At 52.9% G+C, this 27,865-nt stretch overlaps 2 protein-coding genes across 11 annotated transcripts in view; one reads left to right on the forward strand and one right to left on the reverse strand.

The window, feature by feature from the left end:
* The first annotated feature begins 2,379 nt into the window (after positions 1–2,379).
* On the forward strand, positions 2,380–12,301 carry SNN (stannin). Of its 3 annotated transcripts, none has more exons than XM_072835817.1 (2): positions 2,380–2,468; positions 9,291–12,301. In XM_072835817.1, the coding sequence occupies exon 2, from the start codon at positions 9,378–9,380 to the stop codon at positions 9,639–9,641; it is 264 nt and encodes an 87-aa protein (XP_072691918.1). In that variant the 5' UTR covers positions 2,380–2,468; positions 9,291–9,377; the 3' UTR covers positions 9,642–12,301. The 3 variants fall into 3 exon arrangements, with proteins under 3 accessions (XP_072691918.1, XP_072691920.1, XP_072691919.1); XM_072835819.1 differs by lacking the exon at positions 2,380–2,468 and adding an exon at positions 2,761–2,933; XM_072835818.1 differs by lacking the exon at positions 2,380–2,468 and adding an exon at positions 3,025–3,139.
* TXNDC11 (thioredoxin domain containing 11) overlaps positions 12,227–27,865 on the reverse strand; it is a 63,887-nt gene continuing 48,248 nt past the window's right edge. For all 8 annotated transcript variants that reach the window (XM_072835812.1, XM_072835809.1, XM_072835811.1 and 5 more), the window contains 5 exons: positions 23,715–24,507; positions 20,827–20,969; positions 20,391–20,500; positions 17,082–17,162; positions 12,227–12,985 (listed from right to left, as the gene is read on the reverse strand). In XM_072835812.1, coding sequence (XP_072691913.1) covers positions 12,343–12,985; positions 17,082–17,162; positions 20,391–20,500; positions 20,827–20,969; positions 23,715–24,507 — 1,770 coding nt within the window. In that variant the 3' untranslated portion in view covers positions 12,227–12,342. The remainder of the gene's footprint in view (positions 12,986–17,081; positions 17,163–20,390; positions 20,501–20,826; positions 20,970–23,714; positions 24,508–27,865) is intronic.

Here is a 27,865-nt window from a genome sequence, read left to right on the forward strand (position 1 = left end):
TGTCTAGAGAGTGGCCCCTCATTGCTCCGAGTGTGGTTCACAAACCTTCAGCATCACCTGGGAGCTTGTGAGGAATGCAGAACCTGAGGCCCAGAGTTACAGAGCCATAACCTGCATTTCAACAAGACCTCCAGACGAGTTCTATACCTCAGTTTCCCCATCTGTAAAATAGGATTAAAATGTGCTTATGCATATGTGGTGCTTGCTGTTTCCTGCTATTATTATGACTTATCACTCTGTTGTTACTGAAACCGCTCACTCGGGGCAAGATAAAAGCTGGTCCCAGGTCACCGGCTCCCAGCTCCCCACCTCTCAGCATCCCACAGGTGGGTTTGATGGGACAAGAAGCCTGTGGCCCAGAGAGGTCTGATTTCCCACGGGGAAGCCCAAGTTCACCCCACACCTGTCTGACCCTGTTACTAATGTTAATAGTGAATGCATAGGATTGCTTCCTCTGCGCTAAACCCTTGATGGGCTCACACCCACGCTGTGATGGAGACCTTACTTCCACACCCATTTTCAGATGATTTTCAGATATTGAAGGATAGAGAGGGGTAGGGTGCTTTTTCAAAGCTGCCCAGCAGGAAAGGCTGGTCTTTCAACTTCTATGTCCTGTGCCATTCCCCTCACTAATTCCCAACCCAGTCTTTCCCCCCAAAGTGTCCCTACCTCTCCCGTCATCTGCCAGTCCTGGCTCTGGGGTTCTGAGCCTGCTAATGAGCTCTCTGCCAACTCAAGGCTGGGACTTCAGAGTCTTCTGGAACTGGCTTTGTGGGAAGAACCTGCTTCCTCCTGCTCTGAGCTCCTAGGTGTGTGACCCGGCAGGAGCCTTTGAAGGCAGCGCGCGAGGCAGAGCCAGGAACGGGAGCTGTTCTGAGATGCTTGATCTGGCCTCGAGGATAGCTAACCTGGAGCTGGGCTTCTCTCTGCTTCTCTGTCCCCCATTCCTGCTTCACCTCTGGTTCACCATCTGCACCTGACTCCCTTGGCTAGGGTGTAGCTGTGCCAGGCCTGGAGTTCACTCACTCACTCATCAGCCATGTATTCAGGACCTACTGTGTGTTCTGTTCAGCAGACATGGCAGTGAACAGCACAGACCCAGGCCTGGTGGGAGAGACCGACCAAAAGTGAATCACACACCCTCAAAAACGTACCATTTCACAATGCACGGGGAGGGAGAATAATGAAGGGGCCTGCTCTTGGGTGGATACCTGAAAGATGAAGGCAAGAATGTTGCAGCAGGACGAAATGGCACTGGCCAAGGCCTCAGGGCAGGGGGTGCCTGCAGGGAGAGGCCAGCCACCAGCCACGCTGGAGTGGGGACTGTGAGCAGGGCCTGGCCCCGGGCCTGTGAGCTGGGCCCTCCATCTTCTCCCAGAGCCTTTGCTTGGGCCTGAGAAAAACATTTACAAGCAGACACACACTCCAGCTCCCAGGAGGAGGGGCTCCCTACCTGCACCCCTCCTGCCTTCCAAGCCGTGAGCGCCCTGAGGACTTGAAGGACCCTCTGTCACCCCTCCTGTTGCCCCCAGCTGGCCACCAAGGGACTGTCCTCTGGCTGCACTGCCTTCTTGGGTGGACCAGTGCAGATGAGCGCACTAGCAGGCACCTCCGTGTGTGCAGGCAGGCAGACAGGCCTGGCCCCGAATTCGGCCTCCATCACGAGGGGACTGCGGTGCTTCAGCACTTCGGGGCCTCGGGTTCCCCATCCGTAAAATGGGTGAGTCCCTCCTCCGCGGGGTCCAGTCTGTACAATGTGTTGAGCCATTAACACGGGGCGCGGCCTGGGTGGGAGCCGAATCAAGGAGTGAGCACCCTGACTGCGATGGGCCAAGGCGTGCGAAGTGCCTGCAGCCTCCGCTGGCCCCCGAAGGAGAGCTCCGCGGGGCAGGGGCCGTGTGGGTCTTGCTCGGGGCTGTTTGCACAGCCCCCCGCGAACCCGGCACCCGTGGGGGGGGGTGCTCCGCAGGGTGAAGGGAACCGACGCACGGATGATGCATGAATGAATGAGAGAGTGAGTGAATGATCTGCTCCTTCCCCAAACCAGGAGGTTCAACGGCAAGGTCTCGCCTCCCTCCTGGCCCCAGGGTGCACGGCGCTCTATGCCTGCCTCAGTTTCCCCTGTGCCTCGGGGCGTGGGAGGGAGGGCTGCAGGGGCGCCCCGCACCCGCCCGCCCCCCGCCCCCGGGGCCGCCAGCTGCGCGCAGCCCCCGCCCCGCCGGAGCCGCCCCGGCCCCGCGCGCACGTGACCCGCCTCGGCCGGCCCCGCCCCGCCGTCCCAGCGCGGGCTCCCATTGGCTCCCCGCGCGGGCCACGCCCCCGAGGGGCGGAGCCTGGGTGCCCCGCCCGCCGCAGAGCGGGGCTGCTGCGTCCCGACGGTGCGCGGCGGCCGGACCGGGCGGGCGGGCGGGCGGAGCCGGGCCCGGGGCTGCTGCGGGGCGATCGGCCGGGCTGCGGGCGGCGCCATGGTGAGCGGGGCCGGGCCGGCGGGAGGGGCGGGGGGCGCGCGGGGCGGCGCGGGGCGGCGCGGCCGGGCTGGGGGCGGCGCGGAGGGGGTGCTCCCCGCGGCGGGGGAGGGGCGGCCCGGGCGGGGGCGCGGCGGGGGCAGGTCGCGCGGGGGCCGCGCCCGCGGGCGGGGGTTCTTTGTCCGCTGCGCTGCGGCGAGATCGGGACAAAGGAGGCGGCGGCGGGCGGCGGCGGGCGGCGGCCGCTTGGCGGGGGGCGGGCGTCCCCCCTCCCCGGGCCTCCGCACGCCGCAGCCCGCAGTTCCGCGCCCCCGGCCGGCCGCCGGGTTCCTCGGGGCGCCTCGGGATGTTTAAATTAACGGAGGAGGCGGGCGTCCTAGCTTCCTCCGGGGCGGTCCGCCCCCCGCCCCGCCGCCGAGGGCTCCGCGGGCTCCGGGTGGGAGTGCGGGGCCTGCGCCCATCTCGCAGGTGCGGAGACTGAGGACGGGCCGCCGAGTTCCGTCGGCGGTGACTGCGCGGCGTGGGCACGACTGGGTGTCGCGGTTCCCCGTCCCCCCCGCCCGCCCCAGTCGGGCCGACTGGAGTTGCTCTTCCAGCTGCCGCCCCGGGGGGCCGGGCCCCTTCCTCCCGCCCTCCAGCGTCAGAGTGGGGGGGACGGCGTCGCCTGGCAGAGGGTGAGAGGAGAGGGCGCTGGAGCTCGCCTGGCCCCGCGCCTGCTCGTCGCCCGCGCTCGGCACGCGGTAGCTGCCCGGCGCCTGTCATCCGTGTGTCCCCAGCATGAGCCCTTGTCCCTGCGGGGCTGCCCTGGGGTTCACCTGGCCCCTGAGCCTCAGGCAGGGGAGTGGGGCGCTGCGGGGTCGAGAATGTGACACTTCTGTGCCAGGGTTGACATCTGGGATGCGGGATCCGGGCTGCTTTGGGTTGGATTCCTGCTGCGGCTACTTTTGAGCTGTGCGACCTTGGGCAGTTGGCTCGACTTCTCTGAGCCGCAGATCCCTTATCTGCAGAGTGGGCGTAGTAATGACACTAGGGTTGCTTTGAGGCGGAAAGGAGAGAGGGCCTGTGGGAAGTGTTGAGCTGCCGGGTGTCTGGAATCCTCCGCAACTTTCGTCAGGCATCTACTGTTATTACCAAAGTTGTTTGGCCAAGTGGGGCTGACCCTGTGAGAGTGACCAGTGGTTGATTCACAGGGTGGGTCATGAGCCTCAGGCTGGGGCCCCAAGAGACCCAGCCTGAGCTTGGGGCAGTCCCTGGGCTAAGTGCACCAGCTTCCTCTTCTGCCCCCAGGGAACCCAGGGAGTTCTGGTGCAAGCTTCCTCTTCTAGAGGATGGGGTGTGATTGGGTGGGCGAGGGGAGGCTGAGATGGCACCAGCTACGTGGAACGCTTAGTTTCCCATTGGCATCCCTGCCCTGCTGTTCTTGGTCCTGGTTTTTGGAGGGCAGGAGCCTTGTGACATGCGTCCCTGGGTCCCAGTGCCTGCTTGGGCCTGGCGCAGAGTAGATGTTTCACCTGTGTCCCAACTGTGGCCACCAGTGCCCTGTCCTCCATATACCATCCTACGTTCCTAATCAGAAACTAGGCAGCAGACGTTTCTGGTTTGTGAACTGCAGTCCCCTGAAGAGGCTGAGTCCGGCTTGTTGGCACACCTTGCAGGTGGCTTTGTTGCCCAAGGGCATGGCTTAACCCCTAGCGGCGCTCCTGCAAGCCCCCTGCCCCATCCCACCCCAGGTGGAGGGGTTGGCCCCCGATAAGCAGGAGGGTGGGGGTGGCAAGCTGGTGTCCTGCTGGGCGTGGTGACACCCATGATATGCTCAGTTAAGCGAGAAGAAGGTGGCAGGTGTCCTTGAGGGAGAGGCTATTTGTGGTGTCAGCCCGGACCAGGCTGCCTACCCTCCTGGGAGGTGGGTCCTTGGTGGAAGGCGGAGGTGATACTGAGGGCTCACTGTCCTCCCTCGGGCACCAAGAAAGGCGTAGTGCCTGGTGATGGTGCAAACCCAGTGGCCCCTTGGCCTTTCCGTTTCCACATTTCTTATCACTGCTCATCCTCCCCACGGTCTGGCTGCTGAGGTCAGGACCTCATTCCCGTTTTGCACACTGCGACTCTGCCGTTTAGGAGCAGTTTGCTTGGTTGGCTAGGTCAGAACAGCTCCCAGTAGGGGCGGGAGGATGGCGGGGATTTGAATCTGCTCTGCCACTAGCTGTGGTCCGCCTGGGCCCAAGTGTGTAAAGTCACCCGTGGCCTGGGGCTAACTAGGGCTCACTTTGGGGGCCTCACAAAGAGGCAGGTAACTGGAACCCAGCGTTACACTGGGGAAGACCTAAACCATGAACTCTGAGGGACAGCAGGACAGTGGAAGGCGTCTACCCGCAACTGTCCTTTTGAACCCACCAGGGGGCAAGGGGGCAGGGAGTGGGGAGCTCCGAGGGCGCCCACGGACTGGCGAAGCTAGGCTTTAGAGCTTGTTTTTTCCAGGAGCTGTGGGTGAGATCTGAGGGCCAGGGCCACGGAGCGGGAGGGTGGAGGATTGGTCCTATATGTTTTGGGGGATCCCAATGCCAGCCCTTGTCCTGACTGAGGGAGCTGGCAAGGTGATGCTACAGAGGTTGGGCTGGGGAAGGATGCCCTGTCGCCCACCCCCAGAGCACCCAGAGCCTGCAGGCGCCTGGCTGGGCTCTGACCACCAGGTGGGCCTGCCCTCTGCACTTGGAAGACCCCTTCTTTTGATCTCTGGGCCCCAGGTAGGGTCAGGTCCTGCATGCTGGCTCCTCACTCGGGCAGTCCACTCAAACTCGTGCCTCAGTTGCTAATATGGAACCCAGAGCTGTGAGCAGTGTGAGCCGCAGGGTTGTTGGGAGGATGAAACAATTGTATGGAATGAGTGTTAAACTACTTAGGTAATTGTTCTGGGGTGGGGGTGAGGGTGCAGGTTTCCCAGGTGCCATCCTGGGCGTCAACCCAGCCCAGGTGTGGCCCTTCCTGGATCAGGGTGAAGGGTCAGCTGACCTGCAGGAGATACCTTGGCTCAGAAGGGCAGGAGGGAAGCCAGGGGAGGCAAAGCAAGCAGGTAGCGTCCAGCCCAGGACACCGGGGCTCAGGGAAAACCAGCCAGTTGCCATCACGCTTCACATTCCCTTTGGGCTCTGATTCTCTGTGGCTTCCTCCCCTCCCTGCCCCCCAGCATGTGGAGACAGTTGCCCCTTCAGGTCTCAGGCCTGCTGGGAATCCGCCTGCCCTCACACACTCAGGATGCCAGCTTCCTGGGGTCTCTTGGGGCAGGTGGGGGGACCCACGTGGAGGGTCCCGGGAGTGGCTTTGGGTTGGAGAGCTGGCTCAGGGGTGGGGGCTGCAGACCATGATCCCCATGAGGGCAGGGTCTCTGGGCTTGGAACACATTTATTGAGCACCTGCTGTGTGCTGATAAAGGGCTGGGGATCCATGGTGGGCCAGAGGGACAGTGCCCTCCTCTTACAGATTCAGAGTCCACCAAGGCAACAGCAGCCAAGGAAGCATGTTCTCGACCTGAGAGAACTTCAGGTAGCAGAGAGCACTAGGGAATAAAATGAAGCCGTGCAATGCAAGGCAGTGGCAAGTGTGGGGTGGTGGCGCATCTGGAGCCGGGGTGGTCTGGGAAGGTGTCCTCCCAGAGGCACCCACAGAGAAAGTCCCAAATAACAGAAAGGAGCCAGCCAGTCATGAGACAGAGAAGAACATTCCAGGTAGAAGGAACAGAAAGTTCAGAGGCCTTGAGGTGGGAAGGCGGGGAGGGTGCGAAGAAGCCTGGGGAGGCTGGGAGTTTTGATTCTCTGCTGATGCCAGGAAGGGTTCTGAGCAGTGGATGATGTGAGCAGAGTTTTTAAACTGTCATTTCTCAGGAAATACCTGCTGCGTGAATGCAGGGACAAACAAATGCACTGGGGGCGGGGGGGGGGGGGGGGGGGGAGGCGCCAGCGAGCACAGCCAGGCATGCCCATGGCTTGGTCACCTGGCTCTGTGCACTTGGGGGGGCGTCCTCCTGGCCTGGCCCCGGGACAGCAGACAGGGTTTTGAGGTCACCAGTCCTCTCAAAGGGTCCCTTTGAGCTAGAGCGGCCCCTGCCTGAGTTTCCCCATCAGGACCACGCGGCTCCCTCCCGGACTGGTGAGGCTCCCAGGCAGGTTTGTCCCCCGGGGACACCCCCCCCTCAGGGCTTGCTTGCATTGTTTGATTTCCTACTTCCTGCCCCCAAACACACACATACTTCCCGTTCTGAATTGATACTGCGTTTCCTTCCTATCCAGGGGCCTGGTAGGAGGGCAGGCACCCCAGCAGGCACTGGACCCAAGAAGTCCAGGGGGAGGGACAAGGCAGGCGAGTGTTCTCCCTCGTGCGGAGAGCAGGGGGTTGGGGACAGGTTCACCCCACACAGCTTGTGGGCCATCGAGGGGTAGAGAGGAGACCTGTCCTGTCTGGAGGCCCGAGGGGACAGGCCAAGAGGGGTGGGGGGAGTTGATGGCAGCCCTGGAGGTGCCAGGGAAGAGGCCAGGATAGGCTGTGCACTTGGCAGCACGCAAGTGTGCAGGGCCCTTCCTGGAGCCTGATGGGGGAGGCAGGTGCCAACCAGATGGCCGTGCTGTGGAAGCCAGGGTTGCACTGAGGCAAGGGCCCTGAGGGCGCAGGTGCAATTGCAGGACGAGACCTTCCTGGGCTGCGGGGCCTGGAAGGCATCCCTCCCTGAGCTGGACTGACCACCCTCCACACTGTTGATATTTGGGGCCGGATCCCTGTTAGTGGGGGCTGTCCCCTGCACCACGGGATGTTTAGCACATCCTTGGTCTCTGTCCACTCCATACCAGCAGAACCTCTCACTGTCAGCCGTGACAACAAAAATGTCTCCATACATTACCAGATGTCCCCTGGGAGGCTTAGTCACCCTGGCTGGGAACCCTTGAGCAGGGTGAGGGGAGCAGAGCGGCGGGGCAGAGAGACCTGCCTGGCGAAAGGCCTGGAGGTCAGAGGCGGCAGGGTCAGTGTGGCTGGGGAGAAGCCGGGCCTGGGGACGCCTCGGTCAGGCCCTGTAGGTCCCCGGGAGGACTTGGGCTTCTCCTCTGGGTGACGGGGGCATCGGCTGCAGTGGACCCACACAGGGGGGCCAGGGAGCCTGCCGAGAGTGGCAGCGGCAGCCTGACCCTGCAGTTGGAAAGAAGGGGGATCGCCCCCCCTCCTGCCCAGGGCACCTCTGCGGATGTGGGCACGGGTGGCAGGGCCATCCTGGGGGGAGTGGCGCTGGTCCCTGGACAGACTCCAGGGGCGTGGACGTAGCTGCCTTTGACCTTCAGGCACGCCTGGACTTGGATGGGCCGGGAGTCTCCTCGAGTCTCCTCGGTGTGGGTAAGAATCACTTCTAATTAAGGCCGTTATTGCTCAAGGACGGCAGGTTCCATCGTGTCGGGAGGGAAAACCTTCCCTTCCAACGCTGCCTCCCTGTGTTAACGTCCACCTTTCCGGGGAGCTGAATACAGCGGCCAGCCCTTACTGAGCGCCGAGGGTGGCACCGGATTCTCCAACACGCGGGGGGCTCGGCTTCTCCAACACGCGGGGGCTCGTTACTGTTATTTGCTTCATTTTTGGAGAGGAGACGTTGCAAGGGGCAGGGTCTTGGGACCCGGGGAGCCTGCTAGCTTGGGCACCTCCAGCCTCAGCGAGTGGTCACCTAGAGAGTCGGGGTTTCTTCTCCCTGCTGCGCTTCCCACCGCTGGCTGGCTCGCCTTCACCCCTCAGCAGCAACAGAGGAGGGCTCTGAGGCTCAGCGAGCTGCAGGGGCTTGTGTGAGGTTGGCAGCGGCCAGGAGGTGGTGGTCCAGCGTGCCCTCCTGGCCCCCACCCACCAGCTGATGCTCCGGCCACCCACCGCCCTCCGCCCCTGCACTTGCCAGCAGGCCCTCTCCTGCCATTCCCCAGCCAGAATGCTTCTCCCTGGGGCCTGGCTCTTCCTGCTGGCTCAGCGTCGGCCTTACCTCCCTGGGCATTGCCTGCCCTGCCCGACGTAGCATCCTGGCACCCAGTCCCGTGTTCCTGGCACGGCCCTCATGCATTTGTAGTGAGAGGCGCTGGTGCGGGGAGCTGTCTGCAGTCTGGGTCCTGGACCTGGGGGCTGAGCTCGCTGCGGGAGGGTAGGTCTGTCCCCTCATGCTTGTCCTCCCTGAGGCTGTCCTGAGCACCTCCACGTTCCAGGACCGGGGCTGCTGAGCACTCTTTGCAGGCTGGTCACCGTTCCCTTGTGGACAAAGGCTGTCTTCTGCTGCACCCTCTCCCAGGTGTTCCGGAGGACCCAGCTGAGTTGCATCTGTCGCGTAGTTGAGAAAGGGACTCAGTCATTTCCCTGCTTCCTGTCCCTTTGTGTCTGGCCGTCACAAAGTACTGGCTCCTCTCGGTCCCTGAGTGGTTACCGAACACCTACCAACACAGGGCCTTCAGAACATTCACCTTAAACAGACCCTCTTCCAGCTTCCAGTGGGGTGCAGGGCATGGGCCCCCTTCCCTGCTTCTTGGTTGAGTGGGGAGAGGGGCTCCCGTCTGGCAGCAGGAGCACTGATGGTGTCCAGGGTAGGACGTGGAAGGGGGTAGTGTGAGCGAAGACAACGCTCATGACGTCACAAGCTACGAACAGCGAGAGCCCACCAGTGTGCTTTCCACCAGGATGAGGGCGGGATGGTCAGGCTTAAGACCTGATTAAAAACAGACCCTTCGGGCGAGGCCATCGCCTGCCCCCGGCCACCCCTGAGGCGGTGAGCTGTCAGGGCCCTGTGGGGTCCCCAGGGGCGCCTCACGCTGCTTTGTCTTTCAGGGCTCTCGTGTCCAGCCTGAGTTCCAGCCTCGCTGAGCAGACTGCCCCACGAGCTTCCTCCTGCGGAAGCCCCCTCAGGCACTGACCATGTCTATAATGGACCACAGCCCCACCACGGGTGTGGTCACGGTCATCGTCATCCTCATCGCCATTGCGGCCCTGGGGGCCTTGATCCTGGGCTGCTGGTGCTACCTGCGGCTGCAGCGCATCAGCCAGTCGGAAGACGAGGAGAGCATCGTGGGGGATGGCGAGACCAAGGAGCCCTTCCTGCTGGTGCAATACTCCGCCAAGGGACCGTGCGTGGAGCGGAAGGCCAAGCTGACCCCGAATGGTCCAGAAGTCCACGGCTGAGCTGGGATGCCGGGGCCCCGACCCCGAGGCCTGTGTGCAGCCCCCCGAGAGGCAGGGGAGGGGCAAAACCACAGATGCGCTTGCTAAGGAAGGCTTGACACTTGCCAGCATGGCCTCGCTGGGCTTCATCACCGCCTGCACGGACTCCCGAGATCTTGGCTGTCCTTAGCCAGAACACGGTGGCCCTGGGCCTCCCCCTGGCCTCCTGGTGGGACTGCCCATTGCAGGCAGTGGGCAGGCCTGACCTTGCTGGGGCTCACAACCCCGTAGTGCTTTTGTTACTTGAATGTTTAGCTGAGCCTGTTTTTGATGGAGCTACTACTGTAACGCGTGAACTCACAAACCTGTGAACTGTAAATAGGCCCCGGAAGCATGTGCTTAAGCCTTTTTTGCTGATTTTTTAAAAATACCGTGTAGAGCACATGGGACTGGCTGTAGTAATAAGCTGACTCAAGGCTACGGGGGCGTGTCTTAGACATGGAAGGCCCACGCTGCCCTTGGCAGGGACCTCTAATATACCTGTGTGTGTAGGCAGAGGACGTGACCTGTCTTAAGGCTCATGGCTCACCAGCTGGGGTGCTTTGGTGATTTCTGCTTGGTTAGCGGTGGATGGAAGAACCATGCCCCCTTCTCTTTGGGTCACTAAATGCCAGTTCCTGTTGAGAGTGGAGTTATTGCAAGGAAGCCACCGCCACTGCCTGAGAGCCGGTGAAGGACGCGTCAGGGCGCGCTGACGCGCGTCCCGAGGGCTGCCAGGCGGCCTGGTGGCAGAGCAGTTTCATGAGCATGCTGAGCACTCCCCTGCTGCTGTCCTCACCCAGCATTACTTGGCATAGGCTTTTGCTACAAACACCACAGCCTGTGGCGGCTACCTTTTATCTGAAACCCAGCTGGCCCAGGAAAGAGGAAATTGTGGGTTCTGTTTGTTGTATTTAATACTTTCTGCACTGGAGGGGTGGGGGAGGGGACTTTGAGGGTCCCCCCCTCCTCCTTTTCACACACACACACACACACACACACACACACACACACACGTTTTCTCTCTTCTCTGAGCACCACCCACCTGCTGGGGAGGGGACTTCACTTTCCCCTGTGACCCTGCTCTAAGAGCCCCCAAGTGCATGAGCACCCTGAGTGGGCCCCCCCTCCGGGGGAGGGTGCGACGGGGAGAGGGAATTTCCGGTTCAGGATGAGGTTTTCACGAAGACCGAGAGGAGCTGGTGGCTGTCGGGCCAGCACCCCCACAATCTGCATCTCCAAGGTCTCCCTTGTGTATCACTTCAGCGAGCTCGCTGAGATTATTGATCCCACCACCATGAGCACGTTCCCCACTACTGTGATTCAAACGTGACTTGTGTTGGCATCCGTGGTAATAAACTGGGGACCAACCCCAGGCTGAACCACGGAGCGCTGGTCAGGGTGCCGGCGGCTCCTCGGGCCCCACTCAAGTCTCTAACAAGCATGTTGAACTAATGATCTGCTTCCTGGAACCTGGAGGAGCGAGCTTAGGGAACATTTCCTTTTAGCAGCACACCCTTAAATTGGGGGTCAAACACGAAGTATTAGCTTGGGGGTTGGGAGAAGCACAGCTCTGTAACTGGGTGGTAGCTGGGTAGCCCATAGGAGATGCCCCAGGGGGTACTGAGGAGCCTCTGCAAGGCAACTGGGCTTTATTTAGTACCGGAGAGCTGCCCTTGGCCCCTAAATGATCTCTCCTGGAGATCCTCCGAGGCCCCGCAGGCTGGAGGGGGCCACCGCTTTCAAGGGTGCCCTGTGGAAGATTGAAGAGAAGGCTGGGTTTCTGATGACGGGCTCTGGAGACCAGTGTACAAGGTGTAAGGGGTGTCTGACCCATTCCGCTTGCATCTCAGAACTTCCAGGCTTTCTACCTCTACTTTTCCGCAGCCAGCAGCATACACTCAGGCTGTCTTCACCCGGGGAACCGGGGGACCCTGCAGGGCTCACCCTGAACACGACCGCTTGCCTGTCAGACTTGCCCTGAGGTTTTCACGGGGCTGATGAAGTTCTGGTTTTGAAATGATGAACCCTCACTTTCTCCTGGGTTTCGCTCCTGGAGGTTCCTCGTCCCACCTATGCCCCGGTGGCCAGGAGCAACATCTTTACAGTCGCAGTGCCCAGTGCCGGGTCAGGGTCGTGGGCGCAGGGGGCACTGCTGGGGGTGTCTGCAAGGCAACTGGGTGTGCCTGGGGAGGCCGAGAAAACCACATAATAGCTCTCACTGTTCCTATTTATCAATAGCTACTTTTTTTAGCATAGATGCCAGGGCCGCACACTCACATGGCTTAGTTCTGACCTGTCGTTGAATTCTTTCTGAATAGACCAACTGTTGTGTTCTGGTCCTCTGACGGGTCAGTCAGGAAATCAGCCTTTCATCCTGCATGGCATCACAGAAGCAACAGGAGGGGGATGGGAGGGAACTCTGACACTGAGCCACTAAAACACGGACTAACTTTTCAGATAAATGTTCAAATGGACTGTGCTACTGTTTGTCTCAAGCTACCAAGTTTGTGCAATAAGTGGAAGGGATGTCATCCCTGTTCAATAAAAGCTGAATGACATTCAAGTTGATTTTCTAGACCACTGAGAAAATCTTTATTTACAATAAATTTCAATAAAATTTGCATAAATATATTCCCAAAGTACAGTTTCCATCTCTGATTTCTTCATGTCATTGTAAAAGTTAGTCTGTCCTGTTCTCATTGCTCCTTTCAGACGCCAGTGTGGAGCTGCTGTTGGAAGGCGGGGGGCTGCCGCCAGGTAGCCGGGGGACACCCGAAGGGTTGGGGTGGCCAGAGCCTGCCTCTTTGTGGGGAGTGAGGTTTTCGGCTCCATCCTTGCCCTCCAGCTTCCGTTCCATGGTCGCCACCAAGATCTTGAGCCACGTGTTCTCAGTGAGGAGGTTTTCCGAGGCATCGGCCAGCTCCTGGAGCTTCTGGGCCACCTCCTCAAGCTCGTGGGTTTTCTGCTCATACAGGGTCTGCAGCTGCTCGCTGTGTAGCTGAAGCAGGCTGTGCTGCTTCTCCAGGGTCTGCTTCTGCCGGAGCAGCCGGTGCTCGTCCCTGCGCGCACTGGACAGCTGGGCCTCCACCTGCACTTGTGCTCTCTGAAGGGTGCTGATCTCCGCCCTCAGTTTCTGGATCTCTCTCTCCAAATGGGAGATGTGCCCCTGCTGGAAGACTGCCTCGCTCTGAAGACACTCTTTGGTAGGAGGGTTAGCTAAGTTCTGGGGGGTAGAAGCAGGGTCTGAGTGATGCAAAATGAACCTCAGCAGGTTGGGAAGGGTGACAGGAAGGTCTTCAGGGTATTTCACACTACGGTCCTTTCTGGAGAGAAAGGGAAAGGAGTCAAAGGTGAGAATCCCATCAACATTCTTAGTCCAAACCACACTGCTACCAAAGGCCAGGCTGCTTGCTTCCCAGCAAAAGACATTGAGGATTTTGCTTAATACGAGTCAGCCAGGAAAAGGTTTCTGGGCAAAAACTCTTCTACAAAGCTGAGGATGTCCCATATGCTCATTTTGTAATTAAGGTGACTTCTCCCAAATGTGTGTCTGCTTCTAAGGACAAAGAGCTCAGTTTCTGAGAACAACCTTCCAAGAAAGACAAGCAGCTCCCAGGCCTTATGGCAGGGCTGGAGGGCACTGGCAGCACGTGGACAGAGGGGACTCTGTGAGCTCTGAGAGGCCTAGTGGTGTGTAAGGAAGGACATGCTGGGGCAGGACGTCACCTGTGTCACTCCGTGGCCATCCACAATGCTTGGTGCAATAAGAAAGACGGAACACTCAGCCGGATTTCTTCAGCTGGCATTTATTACACATTATGCAAGGCACAAGTTCTTAAGAGAGGGTAACTATACCCCCCCACCCAGGGCATCTGGCAACATCTGGAGACATTTTTATTACCACAATGGGGAAGGTACCACTCAAGCCCTGACCCCTGACAAGAACACCAACCACAGGACTCTGAGAAGTTAAGGCTGCCCTGCTCTGAGAACACAGAATAAGGAAGGAAAGTGACATATGAAGGGGGTTCCCCCAAAGCTTTGATGCAAGCCCTGATGTACAAAATTCCTTTTTAGAAATTGTCAACTGTATGATGACCAAAATTTGTATCACATCTAAGGGCCCCAGAGGCACCTGCCGTGCAGACTCACAAGGCTCCACTCGCTGTCACAAGCGCCCAGACGAGTGACCCCCTTGAGCCCCTGCACTGCCTCATCTATAAAAGGAGTAATAAGAGCATCACTGCTCTCAGGGGACTGCTGTATGGATGGCATGAGCTACCTGACTGCTGAGTGTTAGCCTAAAAACAATCATATTATTCTGTGGTATTCTCAGAAACCACTCATTAAAAGCTTACACACACTTTCCACACACAAAACCAGTGGTCAAATATCTAAGAAAAGACAAAAGGTATTCTTTTGTGGGCGGGTAGCTCTTTCCCAATGAAATAAAAATCACAGGAAAAAAAAATCACATATGCCCCATTTTATACATTTACAGAGACTTTCAAATGAATGGAATAGTCAGGTATTTGCAGTAAGTTTATAACCACACACCCCACCCTTTAAAGCATGGTTTTCTTAACATAGAGAAGTGTGCTTCAAGTGGGGCCTCCCAGTCATTCAACAGATGACTAAAAAACCTCCTGGCCCCCATGAAGCGTGGGCAACAAAGGACAAGAGGAGGCTGGCTCTGCCACTAAGATATGCAATGCCAACCTGGTCTTGCAGGATAGAGTAACTGTGAAAGACCCCAGGAGAGAGCTGCCTAGGTACCGAAGTATGTGGGGGAGACGTTTACATTACAGAGAATGACACCTGTAAGGATGCTATTTTAGAGACAGATCCCTGGAGCAATCTCTGTGAATCTACCAAACGGGTGTGCTAAACGGCTTTCCAACTTTTTGGAAGTAACAAGGACACAAGCTGTGAACAAACTTCCAAAAAGGAATTATTTTGAAAGCGTTGTAGTAAAAGGTCCCAAAGTTTGACTCCACTCTAAATTCATTAGAAGTGTGTTCACACACTTCTAGCACCTAAACAGCTAAATAAAAACATGACACGGGATCCCTGGGTGGCTCAGCAGTTGAGCGTCTGCCTTCAGCCCAGGGCGTGATCCTGGCATCCCGGGATCGAGTCCCACATCAGGCTCCCTGCATGGAGCCCGCTTCTCCCTCTGCCTGTGTCTCTGCCCCCACCCTCTCTCTGCCTCTCTCATGAATAAATAAAATCTTTTAAAAAAATTAAAAAAAAAAAAAAAAAACCAAAAACATGACAGGGTATAAGGTCTCTACTCTGAAAGAGGAGGTAGGATACTGAGGATACTAAGGGCAGGCTGCTCCTCTACAGAAGTGAGGCCCTCCCCAGGGCACACACTACAGTAAGCCAGCTGGGTCCTCACCCAGGCCCGTGCCAGAGCACCTGAATTTGGAAATGTCACGCAAGGAAGAGTGGCTCTCAGACACCCCTGCGCAGGAATGCCGCCTCTGCCAGGGAGAGGAGGGTCACACGATGGGGGAGGACAAGCTCTTTCATGTAGTTTCTCTCTTCAATGACTATAAAATATGTGCTCACTGGAGACCAATTGCAAGACAAACAAGAGGCATCCCTCACATCACCTGTAATCCTCCTCCAAAATAACTGTCTACATCTTGCTACTTACTGCACACACTTTAACCTAGCACATTTGTGAACTTATGTCTCATTAAAATATATATTTATAGTCTCTTCACCAAAAATAATATAAACATATGCATCATGAAAAAATCCTTTTCATTTTCTCTCTTGCGCCTGCTCTTGGCCCATTTACACCTTCTGAGTATACCAAACGTTCAACTTGGACCAGCTGACAAGGAGCTCACTTCATTTCTGACCACTCTTTATTTTTAGGAAATAAGAAAAATTCTATTCCTGAGTGGCAAGGCTTTGGTTTCCCAAGCTCTCTGTATTAACAAGGAGCTGGACACTCTTCTTATATCTAGTATTTACATTCTTGACTTTCCAATGGTGAGGGGGCTGCAGGGAGCACCGTTGCACATGCCCAAGGTGACAACATCAAGCAACTCTCTAATTAAAGCTCAGTCCTCCCCACACAGCCCAACTCAGTCTCCCAAGCACACAATTCTGTGTGTCTTGTGCTGGGTGTTAGAACTTTATCACTTTCCTAAACCATGTCTGAAATTCCAAAACCATGCTTCATTCAACTTCATGTCCAACCTCCATCCCACAGAGATGAAATTGCTAGTGTTACTATCCAGGATTCCTTGGCTGTGTGGCACTTTAAATGCTTAGAAGGAAAAAGGTTCATCAGGACAGTTAGCAGAACAGGATGAGTCACACTCTGTTTTTAGTATGTGATGTGACAGGACCCTACTACCCCAGGAAGTATTCCAGCAAAAATTCCTTGAGATAAAGAGGAAAAAACAAGGAAATGATTCAGTCCCCATGAAGGAAGCACTCTCTTAGAGAAAAAGAAAGTATGGCAGTGGCTGCAGTGAACAATAGAAGTGAGTGCAGGAAATGAGAACCAGAGACATCCTATGTATGACTTAGGAACCTCACTAAAATAATCCTGCAAACGCTTCTCCCTGGAAAGATACGGTCAGAGCTGCGTGACTGGTCCCTGAGGACCCGTCCTTCTACAAACAAAGGGAATCTTTTTAAAAAGGGGACAGAACATTTGGTTTATCAAGCTTTCAAAGGCCAAGAGTTAATTTCCCTTTTAGCAAAACATCCGCATCCAACACTTACTAATTGCCAAGTTAGGCTGTCCCTTTGCTGACGTCCCATCCCCGTCTGCTGGGCTTTCAGGGTAGGTGCTGTCATCACGGAACTTAGAGTCCACTTAGACAAATGTGGAGACATCAAGGTGAACTCCCCAGGGCGGATGTTCACAGATGTTTGCGTAAGTGGGGAGAAGGCGCCTAGAATCCCAGGATGGGGTGCAGTGGGGAGGAGAGACTCCATTTCCAACTTGCACAAGAGGGACAAGGCAGTCACCAGCAGGACTCCATGGAAAATGACAAACATGCGAGCCTGAGGCAGGCAGGGCCTGATATCCGGGAGGCCCAACGGATGAGCTACCGTCACCTGGCCCACGTGAATGCAGCTCTTTGCTTTCCAGCCACTGTACGCTCACAAGGCCAAGAAGGCACACCAGCTCTGATTGCCACATTCATGTTCGTGAGTGCCCCACACTCTGGGAGGGGCAAAGTTTTCACCAAAACCTCATGTGACCTTGTGATACCAAAGCTCTTTTACCCTTAGTCCCTAATGGCACATTTTGAGCAATGTATTTTATTTAAAATAATTTAGTAATAGCTAATGATCTGCATTTCACTTCTGTAAAGTACCTTAAACTCATTTCATTTTCGGCAAAAGGATCCCATCTGCCCAAATATTGAAAAAACTCAGCATTACCTGTTGCAGGGAAAAAATAAAACAGTAGGAAGACGGTCGACCATAAATTCCCATGGAAGGTCATTCTGAGATACATCAATCCTGGCAAAGGGAAAGATGAGAAAAAGTTAAAGATCAGTCCAGGACACTCCCAACGTGAAAGAACCTTCCCTGATAACGAAGAGCCTGGAGCATTTTCTGTGGCCCCACTGATCAGCTCCTCTTAGAGCACTACCAACGCAAGCTGGCTGCAACTCAGGCAAGAAGAACCGATTCTTCCAGAACATGCCACTTTCCACTCAATTTACGGAGCGGAAGTGACATATCCTGTGAGTAAGTATGAACTTTCCCAAAAAGCTCACTGACATCTCCGGGGGCTGTCTACCCACCTGATGGAGTCGGGTCAAGTACTTTAATCCCCAAATTCGCTCTGGAAAAAGGGAATCATTGTCCAAAATACATCAAGCCTCTGAAGACATAAGAAAGTTAGAAAATAAAGCTTATACTCTATTTTATATTTATGTTTTGTATATCTGGATGGAGGCTACAAAACATGGACTGTTTTGTATATCTGGATGGAGGCTACAAAACCTGGACTTTCTTAGCAGATCTTAGATTAATTTTCTAATACAGAAAATGACATCTGTGCTAAATTACCCAACCTGTGCTTTTTTACTATTGAAGTAGCGGCCCCTCCTGCAGCCGGCACTCAGCTAAGCGTGTAGTCATTAGTCCATCGAGATGTCCCATTTGCAAGAATTAGTAGGATTGGAGTAAATAAAGTTATGACCCTGAGCCCCCCACCCCAGCCCGCCAAGTCTTGCTCAAATGGTTCAAAAACAAAACACATCCTAGAAGAGGGGAGCAGACCAAGTGGAGGACCACTTGGCCAGGAGGTTCCGATGTCAATCATCAAAAACAATGCACACAAAAGATGGCAATTTTTTGAATCACTAACTTGAAACAAGCTTTCAGAAAGTATAATGGGGGATGGGAGTGAATCAGTGCGATGCATTTGTCCAGAAGGATGACCAAATTATAATGGTTTTACACAATTTAACAAAACAGGACTCCTGCCTCTGCCTGGGACAGCCTACTTAAAACATCAGGGTTCTGTTTTCTAAATAAGTGGTTATTGAACGCTTTAGTCTATCATCAAATACTTTTTTTCTCCTGAGTTTTACTTCAGAAAAAATGTACAATCAGAAGAAAAACATGATCATAAACCTCCACTCAGAATTCCACTGGGCTAATCAGGACTTTCTTTCTGGGATTCTTACTCGAGCGTGGTGTAGACGCCTACATATTGTGGAGAGCGGCATCCGTACATCTCACATGTGATTCAACTAATTATATGAAAAGCATTGTTCTAATAAATGGGTAAAAATCCCTTCAAACTCCAGTCACAATTTACTTAGGCACTGCTCTCCTGGTGGACATAAATCACGCTACAGTGACAGCTCACGCTTCTCTCCAAGTCCCAGTTCCTTAATTCCCCAAAGTGAAATTAACTGGGGCAAAAATGCATAACTATTTTTGTGCTTTCTTACAAATGTTGCTAACATGCTTTCCAAAAAGGTTCCACCCAATTCACTTATCCTATGACCTACTTCTGACTGTGCCAATTTCATTTGACTCTATCAACACAAGACTCCCGTCACTTAACAGCACCTATAAGTGTAAATGATACTGTTATTGTTTTAATTTACACTGACTAGACTGTACTCTCCCTACTTATGTATTTACACTCTCCTCCTCCAGGAGAATCCTACTCCTCACCTCTCTTCTTCACCCAGGAGTCCCTCCCAGCTGTGTCTCCCCCTGCGCCCCAGGTGGTTTTTCACTGTGGTAATATACACACAAAATGTCCCAGCCTGACCATTTCTGAGCGCACTGCTCAGCAGCATGAAGTGCACCCATGATGCTGTGCGGCCATCACCCCACCCGCCTCCACAACGGTTTCTTCATCCTACAAAACACAGACTCTCTCTCCATTCAACAGCTCCCCACTCTCCACTCCCCCCGCACCCACCATCTACTTTGATTCTGTGAATCTGACACGCTTGGGTGCCTCACATCACACAGTACGCATCCCTTTGTACTGCATTTAACACTGAGTCCTCAAAGGTTATACATGTTGTCAGGTGTCAGAATGTCCCTCCTTTTTAAGGCTAAAGAACACTTCCCTGTGTGGACAGACCACATTCCCCTCTCGGCAGTTCCTTAAACCCCTATTCTTTCTCAGGGTCTGGAGTTGGGAGTCCTGTCCTTCACTGACAGGCTATGTGACTCTGGGCAAGTTACCTTCCCTCTGTGGCTCAGTTTCCTCCTCAGTAAAAAGAGAGCAACTATTATACCTGCTTCACTGCATGTTCTGACAAGGTCAGATAACATGTATATAGAAAAACCTCATTGCACAGTAACCCCTCAAATTTGGTTCTAATCATTACTTATAGTAGATCCAGTGGGTGAAATACAGAGGCTGTAAAACATAGCTAGTGTCCTTTCTAAAAGCCTACTTTCCTTATTTTTCTCACTGCACGGAGTAGAATCCATTCATCTAGTGGAATCCGTTCATCTTTAATTATTTTTTTGTAACTGCTTCACTTTGGAAAGTTTCCATCTCTCAAAGGAACTAGCAAACCCAATATTCTATGTTCTGCTATTTTTTCCTATGATTTAATCTTTTATATTTAATTCTGTCTGGAAGGCTGAAGTCTAAACAGCCCCCCCGCCCCCTGAACAGCTTAGTACCTTTTCCAAAAACACTTTAAGGCTTGTTTCTATAAAACAACGATTTAAAAACTGTTTTGATTACTACAGAGGCCACATCCAGTACCCACGGAATCACGAAACTAAAACACACATATATCAACCAATCCTTCCTCCTAATTTTAGGAGCGAGAAGGGAAACCCAGACCTGGTGGAGAGATCTGCTCCGGGGCCGGTTGGCAGCACATCAGGGAGCGGCCCCCTTTCTCTGGGCCGAGGCTCTAGCACCATGCAAGTCCATGGGCACCCTTCCCATGCTATTCCGGGGAGTTGGCCACTCCAGGAGTTGTCTTAGCAACCAGGTCAGCACTGCTCCCACCACACTCATCCTCCCATGAATTCAATCAGGGCTAAACATACTCGACACTATAGAAGGAACACTCAGAACTCATCAGGAAAACTTTGGTTTCAATGAGGTTTTGCTCATGGCTTTCAGCTGACAATGAAATTGCACCCTGCCCAGGGTTAATGGAAAATGGGCAGACCCCTGCAAACCAAGTGGCTAAGCCATAAGGAGGAGAGACAGGCACAAGCCCAAAGTGTCGCAGGCTCCCTTACCTTGCCACAGTGAATGTGTCCGACGGCAGGAGGCGAGCTAGCTGGATAAAGACGTGATTGAGGGATGGACAGAAGCCGCACCACTGTGCATAATAAAGCAGCAAAACGTCCTGGGGGAAGGGAAGATGGCTGTTACTGGCGCCTCGGAAATGGGCTCATGTCCTCATTGTGCTTAGAACCCAGCAGGCATTCAAGAAATGCTGCTTATGCACCAATTATGAAAAATTTCATTTTTAGAGCTTTCCAATTACAGGCCTTCTCTAAGGACTTTTGGCAGTTAGAAAACCACCGTGCAACTCATGTGCATTGTGCAAGAAGACTGCCACAAGATTAATCTACTCATCAAACCTGAACGCTCACCCCAGGAACTGCAGCTCTGGGAATTGTTTTAATAGGGAGAGATGGCTTAACTTTTGTCTCTCTCATTATTCCATACCTGTTTTTGAAGGACCACTTCCCAAAAGGTATCAGTTGTCACTTCAGTGATTAGATGCTGAGAAGGGAACTGGGCAGAGTCACTTCCTATAAGATGTCTTTTCAAGGGACTGTAGAGAACGCTGAAGTTTTGAATAAAAGACTCTAAAAATAAAGAGAAAATGAGATCAGCTCTTTGCTAAGTACAGGGAGAATAGCTGGCCTACTTTAAACTCTACATTTAAAAACCTGGGCTGGCTTCACAGGCTTACATTTTTAACACTTCCTCTACAGGTAAAACCCTGACTGCAACTGCCCAGGTAAAACCCTGACTACAACTGCCCAGCATGGCACCAGGTGTAGCTTTGAGACAACTCCCCAGACGGTGATTTAGGTAACAAAATGCTGTGCGGGATCAGATGCTCTAGTATTTACAGACTAGGAATTCTCTTTTTTCTAACAGGACTGGTCCACAAATAGACACCCGAGACTGCACAGATCAACACGCCACAATCTTTAAGAGATTTCAACCTACAATTCTAGGACCTTTATTTTTTTTATTTTTTTAAAGATTTATTTATTTATTCATGAGAGAGAGAGAGAGAGAGACAGAGAGAGAGGCAGAGACACAGGAAGAGGGAGAAGCAGGCTCCATGCCGGGAGCCCGACTTGGGACTCGATCCCGGGACTCCAGGATCATGCCCTGGGCCAAAGGCAGGCACTAAACCACTGAGCCACCCAGGGATCCCCCCAATTCTAAGACCTTTAAACATCACTACAAGGGCAGCTACTACACAAGCTGTTGCAAGTGGATGTCTCATGCTCATAAATTCAAGAACAAGGAGCTATGGTTTTTGTTTATTCAAGTTTTTCAAGTTTCCTTCTTGAAAGTTTAGGAAAAATAAACTCAATTATATTTAGTGGGAAAACCTATATATATAACCCAGAAGCAATACTAAAGCCTAACTTGACCTGACACCTCTCCTCATAAACTCCACTGTCCTCAGATTGCTTGGTTGTCTGTCTGAAGCAGGGCTGGTCTGCGCTCTCCCTTCTTTCTCCTTCTTCTAACCCTCTCTATTTTGAGGTCTTGATGAACAGTGACGTGTTCTGCAGAGGGGAGAGGAAGTGAAGGGTGTCATGTGCATACTAAACAGAGGTCATTGTCTACATCTGAGTAACTTACTTGGCTATGTTTCTGAGACATAAAACCAAAAATTTTCTCCTCATCTAAATGAAACCTAAATCCCTAAACTGGCCAAGAGAAGCCAACATAAAAGTCAACTCTGCAAATCAACGACACACAAGTATTTTTTCACAAGGACCCTTACAAATGTGGTCGTCAACTACAGGAATACAACTGAGCTAGATGTGTGTGTTTCAGAGTAGATACTCTGAAGAAGGCTTCTTTCAGATGACCCTTAAATTCAAATTGAATACCATTATGAGCTCAATGAATGCTTGAGTATTACTGAGCAGAATTCACAGAAGTCCAATGAACACTCCAAAAACACAGGCTTGTTTCACTTTAAGAAAATTCAGTACACCAAAATGTAACTTTAGAAAACACAGATGAGGTGCAATTTGTAGTATCAATGGAGAATGCAATTCATAAAGTGATTGGTTCACAGGGTTCCTTTCAACACTTAGGAGCTTCATGTTTATAATACATAATTTGGGGGGATCCCTGGATGGCTCGGCGGTTTGGCGCCTGCCTTTGGCCCAGAGCTGATCCTGGAGTCCCTGGGATCGAGTCCCGCATTGGGCTCCCGGCATGGAGCCTGTTTCTCCCTGCCTGTGTCTCTGCCTCTCTCTCTCTCTCTGTGTGTGTCTATCATGAATAAATAAATAAAATCTTAATATATAATTTGACAGGGGAAAAAACCAACATTTACATAAGCCTTTCCAAAAGTGTCGATTATCAGAAACAAGCTTCACCTGGGCTTTAAAGAAGACCGATAAAAAGACTATTATTTAGGGGGCTCTGAGTTTACTCTTGCTTTCATACCCTCTAAAACTTGGAAATAACAGGTTTCCCTCCCTACCAAATTCCTCCTGTCTGCATTTGGCAAACACGGACTTTCCCCGTGTTACCAATGAGGCTGAACTAACACGGCTTTTGAATTCTCACTTCCTTGTGTGGACATCAAGTATGTCAGCAAAGTCCTGGGAACAGGACAGCATGGGTTAGTTTACTGCGGCTGCTAAGCCCCAGGGGCAAGCTCGCACATGCTTTCCCATAATGGGCCCCCCACCCCCAAAGTGGTTTTTGCTGGTTTGCAAGGGGACACTTATTGCACTGGATGCTTGTTTGTTACAATCAAGGCACAAAAGGTCAGAGCAGCGTTTCTCAAGGAGGTATAAACAGCAACAGAACAAATTAGGTTTTGTGGCCTTGATATTCATACATCCAAACCTGTGAGACAAAAGGGAGGACAGGTGGTTCTACTGTTTCACTGCTTCCTAAGCTCCTTTACAGTGGCACTGCTGTGGGGGCTCATATTCATCAGTCCCCTGGGATGCTCCCATCAGAATGACTCTCCACCACACTGCTTTCCCTGGGGCCAGGTTCCCACCCCATGCAGCCCACTCCAATTTAGAAATGGGACAAGCACTATCAATCTGGAACCTTGACCACCTACCTCCCCACCCCACCCCCAAGGGGCTACATGACAAACTTATCCAAAATTTGGAGTTAGGAAGTTTGTTCCAATGAATAAACAAAATTAGCTTCTTTTAAAATTATGACCAACTGCAGCCTATATATTTTAAATGAGCTAAAGAGCTGATGTCCCCCCCGCCCCCACCCCCCCACCCCGTGACCAAATGTACTGAGATCCTAGATGAAAGTGACCGGTATTAAGTTAAGCAAAACTTTTTATGTTTGGGAAAGGAAACTGCCCACAGTACCTAGGGTGAACTTCATAAGAGCTTGTTTTGGATCCAAGATATAGTGAGACTCTTCTTTCACATCAACAATCGTGGCGAATTCCTTCACCCGAGTGGCACTCGGAGCCCCCAGCCTCTCTGCATATAACCAAAATAAATTTGAATCCAAAAGGTAGATGTTCAGGGTCTTGTTGGTTCTGCAGCTCAGGCCTGTGAAGTTTGTGCTACTCACGTCCACCTCAGGAAAGAGATACCTGTTCTCCTCAATGTGAGGAACGGAGCCTGGGGGATCGACCTCACATTTCTTCTCAAGGGAAGAAAACGTGATGGTCGGGGTTTCAAAGACACTTTGTCCAGAATCAATGAAGCCCGTCACGGCCCTGTTTATGGTCCTGCAACATGCAGTGTAGTAGCTGAAGGGACTATAGGAACTCAGAAAATTGCTGCATTCTATGCTGTCCGATGCCACATGATAAAATGTCTGCTCCTTGAGGTAGAAAGAATCCAGAGCTGCCGCCATCTCAAAAAAGCTGCACTGAGGCATGCCCACCGAGCTCGGCCTGACGCCCCCCGTGCTCTGGTTGACACACAGCTCGCAGACGTTGTGGGTCCTGGAGACGGAGTGCCACTGGGGCAGCACCACGGTGTTACAGCAGGGGGATGCCGTGATCAGCGGCGGCTCCGGCAGCTGCTCAGGGGGTTCAGGTGCTAGAGGCCTCAATAGCGGGGCGTCTGCCCGCCGCAGGTGCTGCAGGAGCTGCTCCACCACCTGGTCCCTGTGACAGTTGTTATACTCCAAGGCCACTTCGGTGATCTGAAAGACAGGCAGAGCTGGTGAGAGGCGCGGTGACAGTGTAGGGAAAGAGCCCCAAGGCCCGCAGGCGGGGGAAGCATCCTGCTGAGCTTCACGAAGAGCCATGTCCTCTCCTGGTGCCAAAAAGGAAGAGGAAACCTGTGCACTGAAAGCTATTAACAAAGGGGCTCAGATTCTCTCAGAACATGTCCCTCTATCAACAGGGAGCCAACTGTGCAGAGAGGGAGAAGGCCTTAGAGGTGGACGTCTTTGTCACTGCACAAGAGCCCAGCTCACCCATGACATGCTTCCTGGCCAAGGGGCCAGGGAGAGATTTTTAATCTCAACTCCCAGAGGAGGGTATTTCCCCTTCAAGCATTGCAACTCTTACATACGTGCAATGTCTTCTTTTTTTACCTTAAGTCTATATATTTCCCAAACATCTCACAAATGGATCACAATACTTCACAGCATGCATGTTTCCAAGTAAATTCACACCTCACAGGAGACCGCAAGTTCAACCTGTTCCAAACCACATTTGTCCATCCCACTTTCCCCCATAACCCTCTCCTTCCCGCATACCGCCCTCTCTGGGAAAATAGCATCATCAAGTGGGAATGGTGATCCTTTGAGCTCCAACCTCCCCTTCATGTCAGCGCAAACCTCAAGCCCAGCTGCCTCTGACTTGAGCAACATAAAGCCAGCCGTTCTGTGTCCCCAAGGCCACAGCCTCAATCCAAGCCTTCAGTCGTCACAGACCACGACCATGTGCTCACCCCTGCCTCACTCAGCCTCCACATTGCCACTGTTAATTCTAAAACTACCACCCTAAGCACAGCACTCTGCAGACAAATGATATTCGATGGCTCCCTACTACCTGGAGGATAAAATCCAGCGAAGTCTGGCCTGTGTCTGCTTTTTCAGTGTCGCTCCTCCCTCTTTAGACCAGGCCTGGCCAGGACCTCCTCCATCTGACAAACCTCAATACTGTACCCAAGGCCCAGCATCAGCAGGATGGCTACTTCAGTAAGGCTAACACCACCTCACCCTACCTCAGCTGGGAAGAGTTCAGTTCTGCATCTTCAGAGTCCCAAAGCCCTTCCCACAGTCTCACAAGTATCTGCTGAGACGTCCTCACAAGCTTATGGACCCTCATGGGTAGGGACCCTGTTTGATTTCTCCTGTCTTCCCCAGAGCCTAGCACAGAGCCAGGCACAGAACAAATGCCCAAGAAGCTCTGGTGCATGAATGGCATCTTAGGGTAACATACACATTTCCACTTCCTGGGGAGATTAACCGTTTTACTCTCAGAGATCAGTATTAGCCTGATTAGATTTACATTTCATTCTACAATTATTTCCAAACTGAATACCTTTTACTACCCACCTCAGGTTCATAAGGAAAACTAGCAAGTCATTATAATCCAAAAGCAGCTACTCCATTTACTCTCTAAAACAGAATCATGGGGAAGCCTGGGTGGCTCAGCGGTTTAGCACCTCCCTTTGGCTCAGGGCATGATCCTGGAGTCCCGGGATCAATCCCACATCGGGCTCCCTGCATGGAGCTTGCTTCTCCCTCTGCCTGTGTCTCTGCCTCTCTCTCTGCATATCTTTCATGAATAAATAAATAAAAATATAAAAAAATAAAATAAAAAAATATAACAGAATCATGTACTAACTTGGATCAAATCTTGCCATTTAGTTAAAAGGTGTTAAGTCACTCAGGATTTTGTTTCATTAAAATGTGTGTGTAGGGCAGCCCGGGTGGCTCAGCGGTTTAGCGCCTGCCTTCGGCCCAGAGTGCAATCCTGGAGTCCCGGTATCAAGTCCCATGTTGGGCTCCCTGCATGGAGCCCGCTTCTCCCTCTGCCTGTGTCTCTGCCTCTCTTTGTCTCTCATGGATAAATAAATAAAATCTTTAAAAAATAAAAAAAGGGCAGCCCTGGTGGCGCAGCGGTTTAGTGCTGCCTGCAGCCCAGTATGTGATCCTGGGGACCCGGGATCAAGTCTCACGTTGGGTTCCGTGCATGGGGCCTGCTTCTCCCTCCGCCTATGTTTTTGCCTCTCTCTCACTCCCTGTGTCTATCATGAATAAATAAAATACAATCTCAAAAAAAAATAAAAATAAATAAAATGTGTGTGTAAAGCCAGTTAATGAGTGCTTTTCCAATTTTAAAAACATCCCCCAATTTTATATATATAGTATTTATAGAGAGTTGATTCAAGACACATGCATTTGTACAGAAAAACAAACAGTTCTTGAAAAGATCATTTTAGATGATAAACCAGTGTTTCATTTTTCCCCCCACACAAAAACATCTCAGCCCTTTCTGGATAAGGCTCTGATAGCACATCACACTAATAAGGTCAAGCCCATATGATCCATAGGAACCCAGCTACCCTCTGACCACATCTGGGCACTGCTTGATACCCAAAGACACAGTGGATTACCATTTTCACCTGCGCCCCCTGCAGTCTCCCAAAAAAACCCCACAAAAATTCAAGTATTTACTATAGTCTTTTACAAAAACAACCATGACTCTGCTCATGAGGCTTAAACATCGCGAATACCTCTGAGCAGTGCTGGTAAAGGGGGAAAGAGTCACACAGACCCTCTGCTGGCTGCAGTGAGCATCTCTCTGGGGAAGCCCACTGAGATGTCCTGTGACCTCTCTAGGACCCTCTGTAGAGATGCAGGGAGCCTGACGCTATATGCAGTGCAGGCTGTATTCTGTGGTGGGGGTCGAGGGGGAGTGCATGTGTATAAGCAGCTGCCAGTGCCAGACCGGGCCTCACAGTGGAGCCAGCACACGGCCATCTTCTTGTTTACTCCCGACCACAGCTGCCTCAAAACCCCTGGCTTGTCAAGCCCCAACACTACTACCCTCACGGGACACTGACCTCAACAATAGAAACTTCCTCTACAGTCTGCCCAAGTTGGGCCCAGAGGTAGTCACGGGGAAAAAGGCTTATTATGGCTTAACCTCTTCTGGGGTTGGGGAGCTGATGAGTTTAGAACTCACTCTGGGAGTGTCGAGTGTGGTGTTCATTCCCCCACCCCAGCCACCCTCACCCTGATGGCTTCCTTACCTCTGCTCACACACCCCACTTCCCTCCCCCACCAAGCTCTGGATTTTACTACTTCCCACACTCCTGGAACACTGCTACCTGGAAAACTTTACTAAGGAACACACAGCTCTGCTGACATCTCTCCTTTGTCAGTGAGATTGTGACGGCAACAACTAATCCAGAAGTCCTCAAAGATGTACCCAACGGCCTACCCTCTTCAGGCTTTCAATCTGGTTCTTCACCAGGCAGCCCCTATGGGGGGCCCCACAACCTACAGTACTTCTAATCCTGAACCTGCAGCAACTTCCCCA

This window comes from Canis lupus, chromosome 8, assembly GCF_048164855.1.
Source record: "Canis lupus baileyi chromosome 8, mCanLup2.hap1, whole genome shotgun sequence".
NCBI lineage: Eukaryota > Metazoa > Chordata > Mammalia > Carnivora > Canidae > Canis > Canis lupus.